Genomic DNA, 8,787 nt, shown 5'->3' on the forward strand with positions numbered 1-8,787 from the left:
AGAGTGTGTGCAAAAAACTTATCAAGTATTCAAAGTGAGATGGAAACACTGAAGTTCCTTGTAGTTTAAATGGGTTCCACTAACAGACCCAACTGAGAAAGTGTCCCCAGGTTCCAGTTAGAGCAGAACACTGCAAGCAATGATGGCAGGTGGGGACAGGCAAGACAAAGGTGTCTCTGATACTGAGCAAACCTGGATGTGTTTCAGGAATCCAAAGGGCCAAGCCCTGAGCCCCAGCCCCTGGCAAGGCAGATCCTGTCCCTCCCTCATTGCTCAGGGCTCTTCCCGGAGCACTGGGATGTGGGGATGTGCAATGCCAAGGGCAGGACCATGGGGTGGCCCCTGCCAGGCTGCTGGGCAGGGACAAGGAGGCCATGAGGCCCCAGGGCTGCAAGGGTCACTTGTGTCCTGCTGGCCTCAGGGCCAGGGACAGCAGCCATGGCCAAAGTGCTGCACAAGTTGGCTCTGTCAGGGCCTTGCAGCCTCTGCACATCCCTCTGCCCTCTCCAGCCCAGGCTGTCCTACGCTGTCCATGCCCTGTGCCTCTGTCCCTGCAGGCTGTCGTCATCCCCCAGCTGCCCCACCTCACTGGCCCCTTCCTTCCCTGACAGCTCTGCGTCCTGCCTGGCTCTGCCTTGGCACACAAAGCCTTGGGCTGATCCAGACTCCTTCTGGGGAAGGTGTTGCACCTCAGCACTGCCCTGGCAGAGAAATTCCTTTCTCCTCGTGTCCAGTCTGGACCTCCCCAGCTGCCCTTGGTTCCATTATTTTTTCCTCATGCTCATTTCCACTACAAAGAAAAAGCTCCACCATCTGTGGAACCCTTCCAGCCCTCTCAGGCTACTCCTGTGCTGTCCTCAGTCTCCACACAACTGAGCCCAGGGCCCTCAGCCTCTACCTGCTGCTTATGTGATGAGGCCTCCAAACCCCATCTTGGGAGATTTTTGGGTCCTCTTCAAGGTTTTTGAAAAAGGAAAAATTGTGGTCAAAATGCAAGAAAAATGGAATAGTATCTTCTCCCAAATCTCGCAGTGACAGAACAACTGGCAACACCTTTAAATTAAACAAGAGTGGATTTAGATTTGTTATAAGGAGGGAATATTTTACAATGACATTGGCATAAAACTGCAGGTGTTTTTCCAGAGAAGTTGATGCCTCATCACAGGAATTGTCCAAGGACAGGAGCTTTGAGCAATCTGACACAGTGAAACCCCTCCCCTCCCCATGGATGGAATTCCTGTTGTGCTGGTTCTCTGATGTGCTGGGTGACCTCACAACACTCCTGGCCAGAATGTCAGCTGAGGGCCAAGCAGGCTGCTGCAGTGGCAGTGACCTCACAGCCATCACCATTGCAGCCATGTCCCCTGGGCCTGGCTCTCCCCTTTCCTCTGCCCCTGTCTTGTCTCTGCTGGGATGAGCAGTTTTGTGATGAACATTTTATCCCCAAGTTGCTGAGGCCAATCATTTGTCAATCAGGCTCATGTTACAGCAGTGGCCTCGTCTTCAACATCACAGACTGACACTAAAATGTCATTGTAAGATTTGCTCCACTTGGCTCTCAGCCCCTCAATAGATTTGCCTTCAAGGGCAGAAAGATCTTTTCCTTGCAGGAAACTGGAATTCCAGCTCATTGCAATGTTCACCATGGATCCCAGAGGGCATTCCCGAGGCCCCCAGGGTGCTGCTCTGCTGTGCCTCCCAAGGGAGCTGTGTAGGGCCAGGTGACAAGGTCCAGCTGTGTTGGTTCTGCAGTGTCACAATGGAATAATGGTTCCATGAGGTTCCCTAGTATCACCATGGTCACCTTGGATTCCTCAAGGTCACAATGGACAACTGGTTCCATGAGACTCTGTTTTATCACAATGTCCCCTTGATTCCATCATTTTCCGTACTGTCAGCAATGTTTCCTTGTTTCCAATGATGCCCTGCTGTGTCCCAATGGATATTTGTTTCCATCAAGTTTTTCAGTGTCACCATTGTCTCCTTGGGGACTCTCTTAGGGGACAAGTTTCTGATAAAACCTCATGGAACCAAGGGGTCATTGTGACACAGTGGGACCTCATGGAACCCAGGAGTGCATTGTGACACTACAGAACCTCATGGAATGAAGGGGACACTGTGACACTGTGGGGCCTTGTTGGAACTCAGGAGACCATTGGTGACAGAACAGGAGCTCATGGAACCTGTGGGGCATTTTGACACTGCAGGGCCTCGTGGAAACAGCGAGACCATTGTGACACTGAAGAATTTCACAGAACCAAATATCCATTGGGACACAGCAGGGCATCATTGTAACGAAGGAAACATTGCTGACAGTATGGAAGCTCATGGAATCAAGGGGACATTGTGATAAAACAGAGTCTCATGGAAACAATTGTCCATTGCGACCCTGAGGATCCAAGGAGACCATGGTGACACTACAGAAACTCATGGAATCATTATTCCATTGTGACACTGCAGGGCCTCCTGGAACCAAGGAGATCATGGTGACACAGGGGAACCAAGGAGTCCATTGTTGACAGGATGGAAACTCATGGAACAAATGGACCATTGTGACATTGCAGAACCAACACAGCTGCTGGACCTTGTCACCTGGCCCTACACAGCTCCCTTGGGAGGCACGGCAGAACAGCACCCTGGGAGCCTCGGGAATTGCCCTCTGGGATCCATGGCACACACTGCAAGGGTCTGGAATTCCAGTTTCCTGCAAGGAAAAGATGTTTCTGCCCTTGAAGGCAAAGCTCTTAAGAAGGGGCCAAAAGCCAAGTGGAGTAAGATCTTGCAATGACACTTCACTTCCAGCCTTCATCACCACATCCATGGTTGTTTTAGCTCATGTATCAGGAACAAAAATCCTGGCAGGGTCTTTGGCTTGGATTTGCCCTGACTCCAGCCCAGATCAGAGACTTGGGGAATATCAGGTGAGGTCTCACCTGCAGGTTGGGCTCTCTGCTGGGTCAATCAGGGGCTGCTGGCACAGGGCAGCGAAGCAAAGAGAAATCATTCCACCAGCAGTGAATTTTGGCAACAACTGTGAAACAGAGACCTGAGACAGCAATAGTGACAGGTGAAAGGTGTGTTAGAAACAGGGCAATTTCTTCTCAAAATTCAGTGATTTAGTCTGTGGCATTGCTAGAAGTGTGTCACCTACACTGTCTCCCTCAATTCAACACATCTTGACTACTAATGGAAGCCTTTTTCTTGGAATGGACAACAGACCTTCATGTGTGCAAGACACAAAAGCAGATCAGAGGAAACAAAGTTAAGAGCTTAAAAAACCAAGAACAATCACCGACAAAACTGCATAAGATTTTTTAACATGATAGTTTTTCTTTTATTTAATCTTTGGTCAGTATGTATGTTGCTTCTAACTACTTCTTTATGTCTTTTAAACCACAGATATTTATCATAATTTCTTTTTAGTATTTATGATGCCTTTTGAATGCCATGTACAACAGATTGATGCAATCAAAAGTTGTTTTCTATCTCAAATGGACAGAAAAACTTGTTTCTTCATCCCAAAGAGACTAAACCCCTTGTGTTTGGCATCACAGCTCACATAACTTTGGTCCCAGTATCTCCACAGGGGATTTTGGCCCTGGGTCAGCCAAGTGGTGATGGTGACACCCTTAGGACGGCCATTCGGGCAGGTGTCCGAAGGCATTGGGAACTGCATGGACCTTCTGTAGCAGCAATGCCTGTCTTGATTCTCTCTGTCTTTATCCCCTCTTTCTTCTGTCTGTCTTTACTTTCTCAGCCTTTATCCTCTCTGTCTTTTTTCTCTCTCTTTATTCTCTCTCTTTAGTCCCTCTCTCTTTAGTCCCTCTGTCTTTATTCTGTCTATATCCTGTCTTTATTCCCTGTTATTATTCTCTCTGTCTTTATGGTCTCTTTATCCCCTCTGTGTTTTTCTGTCTTTACTCTCTCAGTCTTTATTCTCCCTCTCTTTATTCTCTCTCTCTATTCCCTCTGCCTTTACTCGTTCTGTCTTTATTCTCTCCGTCTTTACTCTCTCTATCTTTACTCTCGCTGTCTGTTTTCTCTCTCCATTCCCTCTCTCTCTATTCTCTCTCTCCCCTCACAGCCGAGCAGGGCTGGCGGGAGCCGCGCTCCCCTCAGCGCCCCTGAGCAATGGCGGCAGCAATGGCGGCGCCGCTCCCTCAGCGCCGCCCCGGCCCCGGCGGGCGGGGAGCCCTCGGCAGCGCCCTGGGGGCAGCAGGACCGAGCCCCGGCCCCGGGCTGTGTCCCCGTGGCGCCGCAGAGCCCAGGGCACACACGGGCAGGGCACTCGGCGCCATCGCCCCCAGCCCCGCAGCCCCTTTGGAACCCGGCCCGGGGCTCGCCCTGCCTCCTCCAAGGCCCTGCTGGGCTCCAGCTGTTGCTCAGGGCTCTGTGGGGATCTTGTGCTCGGCCCGAGCGGGCTTTGTTTGCAGCCCGGGCTGCTGAGGGTCAGCCGTGAAATGTCCCTGCAGGGCACTTTTTATGGGATCAGCCCGGTGCTTCCTTTGTGCTGTGCCTTGCGCTGCTGTTTTATTCTGCTTTTAGAGCCTGCCTGGGAAGATCAGCCCCCAGGAGAGCAGAGCCTGCTGAGAGATCCAACATCCTCACCCTAAGCAAGGGATGGAACAGCACACACTGCTGAAAAGATTCCAGCTGTTCTCAAGGAATACAGAAAGCTGAAACTGTTCAACTTGCTATTTGGTGTTGCATCCCTGTATAAAAGAATGCCCTAAAATGTCAGCTTTCAAGAAAATGTCCTACATTGGTGTTTCCTGTGCTGGTAACAGTCTTTTCAACCCAGCCTTCTGGGGCCTGACCTCTCTGCTGCTGTAGTTCCATGGACAGAGGTTGTTGTCTTTTCCCCCTTGCCATGGGCAGGCTGTGTTCAGCCATCTCCAGGACAGCAGGGCCACATCCCATGTCACTGTGACCTGGGAAAACAAAAACCATCACTCCAAAAGTGCCTCCCTTTCTCCTTCTTCCCAGGCATTTGGCCCTGGTAGTGGGTTTGGCTGCTGGTTGCTGCAGGAGGGAGACCACTGTGACACTTTGGGGCACATGGATCCAAGAAACCCTTGTGACACTGTGGAGCCTCATGGAACCTGGGGGCCACTGTGACACTGCAGGGCCTTGTGGAACCAAGGAGGCCATGGTGACACTGTGGCACCCTGTGGAACCAAATATCCATTGTGACAGTATGGGGCCTCATGGAACCAACTGTCCGTTGTGACAGCGCAGATCCAAGGAGGCCATGGTCTTGCTCATTGTTTATGCAAAGCTTTTGTATTCCTCGTGGAATCCAGGAGAGCCTTGTTACACAGCAGAGCTTCATGGAACCAAGGGTCCATGGTGACACTTTGGAACTAAGGAGACCATTGCTGAGAGTACAGAACCTCATGGAACCAAAAGTCCATGTGAGAGAGCAAGGCCTCATGGAATCAAAAAGGGCATTATGACACTGTGGGGCCCTGTGGAACCAAATATCCATTGGGATACTATGGAACCTCATGGAACCAAAGGATCATTGGGACACAGAAAGGCCTTGTGGAACCAAGGAGTCCAAAGGTCTAAAACATTCCTTGCATGGTTCTGCCTTTAGGAAGGGGAACCTCCTGGGTGGCAGTTTGTATTTGGGACACACTGGAGGAGGGTATCTGTTTTCAATGGAGAAACTTAGGACATTTAAACTGCTTCAAAAAAAAAAAAAGGGAAAACCTCTGTTTGCCTGTCTGCAGCCAGTTCTCCAAGGAAAGCAGTCCACAAGTAAGTGAGGAGAGACAGGATGGGGTTTGGGAATGGGGAGCAAGGGTGACCACACTGTGTCAGACCTCAAGGCACAGCTTCTCTGACCAGGCCAGACCTCCTTAGGAGACACCCTGGATCAATATCAATCACTGAATGCTGCATTCACCTCTTCTCTAAACGGAAAAATACACCCTTTTAAATAGGAATGTGGATTTATTAGAAGCTCTTTGAAATATTTCTCCATAAATATAGAAAAGAAACTTCCTAATGAACTGCACTAGACTGAAGGGAAATCAAGGCAGAGCCATGGTTTGTTAGGACTTGCTTGATCCTAAGGAGTGCTGTGCTGCATTTGGAGCCCTTGAACCTCAGGGCCTGAGAGGAGATTGCAGAAACCTTTCCAGGAGTCAAAGTCAGAGGAAAAACTCAAAGTGTCTCAAAGAATTAATGGGTCCTACTGAGGTCTATCCCCAACACAGGCTCCATGTTGAGTTCTTGGAGGAGAAAACTGGAGGCCATGATTGCACAAACCTCCCAGAGACTCAGTGTCAAAAGGAGAATGGAAAAATATCTTAAAAAACCTGAAGTACCTTGAAGCATTAATGAGCCCCATTGAGTGTCATTACTGACAAAGCCTATCAAGAGACTAATTAGAGCAGATAATTGAAGGCCATGATTACATAAACCTCTCAGAGACTCCAAGGCAAAACCAAAACCCAAAGTCCTTTGAAAAACCTGCAGTCCCTGTGAGCATTAAGGAGCCCCCCAGGGCCATTCCTGCCAAAGGCTCCCCAGGACTCCTTCCAGCAGATCCTCGAGGCCACTGGGATGTGGGGTGGGGATGTTGAGGGCAGGACAAGGGGGTGACAGTGCCCAGCCTTGCTGGGGCTGTGCCAGGAGGGCCCAGTGCCTCAGGACAAGGTGTTTCCTCATAGCCCTTGGTAGCAGAGACAGTGCTGTTCCCAAGAGCACAAAGACTTGGCTTCTCTTTGTCCCCTCGTGTCATCCCTGTCTCCACTTTCCTCCTCCAGCTGGGACATGAGGACACTTTTTCAGTTGTGTCCCTCAGTGGGACCCATTTATGGTATTAGGAACTTTGGAGTTCAATTCTGCCTTTGAATACTTGAGAGGTTTCTGCAACTCCCTCTCAGGGACTGATGTTCAGAGCCTGAGCACCAAAGCCCCACGAGGGTCATTCAAGTCCCTGTGCTGTTGCTGTGCTGCTGAGCTGGGCTGGGCTCCTGGCACAGAGGAGCTCCTGGCAAGCGGCAGCGCTGCAGAGAGACAGCTCTGCCCAGGAGCAGCTCCTGTGCACAGCCCAGCAGGGCTGGGGCACTGCCAGGCCATCTCAGGGACACCAGCAGGGCACACCCAGAGCTCACAGGTGCTCAGCATTGGCAGGGGCTGTGCCATGGCCCAGAGGGGGCTGTGTCATAGCCATGGGCACCTCTGGGGCTGTGTCAGAGAGCCACAGAGCAGCTGTGATGTCAGAAAGGAGCTGTGTGACATAACAGAGTAGGTTGTGTGAGGTCATGAAGCAGCTATGGCATCATAGAGGGGACTGTGTGACATTACAGAGCAGGATGTGACATCACGGTGTGGCTGCATGACATAGAGTGAGCTGTGATGTCACAGGGGGCTGTGAAATCACAGAGTAGGTTGAGACATCAGAGCTGGCTGTGACACCACAGACTGGGCTGTGAAATCACTGGTTGGTTGTGTGACATCATAGAGCAGGCTGTGACACAGAGTGGGCTGTGACATCACAAAGGGGGCTGTGCAGTTGCAAAGAAGACTCTGCCATCATGGAGGGTGGCTCTGTCTGACATCACAGAGCAGGATGTGACATCACAGTGTGGCTTTGTAACATCACAGAGTTGTCTGTGACATCTAAGAGCAGGCTGTGTGATGTCACAAAGAAGGCTGTGACATCACAGACAGGATTGTGACATCACAGGGTTGCTGGGTGACATCTCAGAGGGATTGTGACAGAGAAGGCTGTGAAATCACAGGGTGGATGTGTGACATCACAGTGACATCACTGGGGAGGTCACTCTGCCCCAGCCCCCCTCACAGTTCCCCCAGACAAGTCCAACGCTGCTCGTGCACAGCAGGGTCCCCTGTCCCCCCAGGTCCCCCCTGCCAACCAGTGCCACAGCCTCCCCCAGAGGATGTTCAACGAGATTGACCCCCAGAGCCTGACATGGGGACGGGGGGACAGGGCCCTGGGGGGTGGGACAGGGGGACAGGGACCCCCAGCAGTGTCCCTGTGTCCCCCAGGACGAGAGCCTGGCCCAGGGCTCCTTCACCCTCTTACGAAGGAGGGCTTGAGAGCACTTAAAAAATCCCCAGCAAGGGATCAGCAAAAACCAGATCTAATATTAAGCGACAGCACAACGAAGTTCCTTGGCAAGAGTCACTCTGCTCCTGACTGCACAGTTCAGGCACACCAGGGGAAAAAAGTAACAATGAAACCAAGCAAATCCAGGCAATCAAACCAGAAATTAACTGAGAACTGGCACTCTGTGTGTGTGTGTTTTGGTGTGTTTAGGTGCATCTGACTAAAAGACAGTGAGGGAAAAGATAAAAGGAATATGGCCTAAAAGCTTAACAGCCCTCAGACTTGAGAGCTTAACTAATACCTTAACCTTAACTCATATCTTAAAAATAACAACTTAGCAAAAGAACAGCACTTAACTGTATTTAACCTAACTTATAACCGATGACCTAACAATTTAACAGAGGAATAGTATTTCACTTAGCTTATAGCTTATATTAAACTTGGAATTACAGTAATGCATTTCACAAAGCACTGTCACAGCAAACTCTTAACATGTTCAAGTTACCCAGATTTTGAGAAGAGGAAGTCAGGAGAAGAGAGAGAGAGAGAGGAAGAGAGATCCACAGTCCCAGCCTTGGATCCAGCTCCATCTCAGCTGCTGTGAGATCTGGAGCTGTGGGACATGTCAGTGTCACACCTGTGTCACAGCCTTTACCTGCTCTGCTCCCTCTCACAGGTGGGGTTTTTGGGGTGCCAGAGGC

The 8,787-nt window shown here is 50.6% G+C and overlaps 2 protein-coding genes across 2 annotated transcripts in view; one reads left to right on the top strand and one right to left on the bottom strand.

The window, feature by feature from the left end:
- Nucleotides 1–8,787, bottom strand: part of LOC146421185 (uncharacterized) — a 262,722-nt gene that overhangs the window by 118,886 nt on the left and 135,049 nt on the right. The window lies entirely within an intron of this gene.
- LOC146421186 (uncharacterized) overlaps nt 1–8,787 on the top strand; it is a 200,937-nt gene that overhangs the window by 100,893 nt on the left and 91,257 nt on the right. Inside the window, exon 7 of the mRNA XM_085047574.1 lies at nt 2,001–2,007. Coding sequence (XP_084903700.1) covers nt 2,001–2,007 — 7 coding nt within the window. The remainder of the gene's footprint in view (nt 1–2,000; nt 2,008–8,787) is intronic.

This window comes from Lichenostomus cassidix, unplaced genomic scaffold, assembly GCF_008360975.1.
Source record: "Lichenostomus cassidix isolate B80296 unplaced genomic scaffold, HeHo_3.0 HiC_scaffold_43, whole genome shotgun sequence".
Classification (NCBI taxonomy): domain Eukaryota; kingdom Metazoa; phylum Chordata; class Aves; order Passeriformes; family Meliphagidae; genus Lichenostomus; species Lichenostomus cassidix.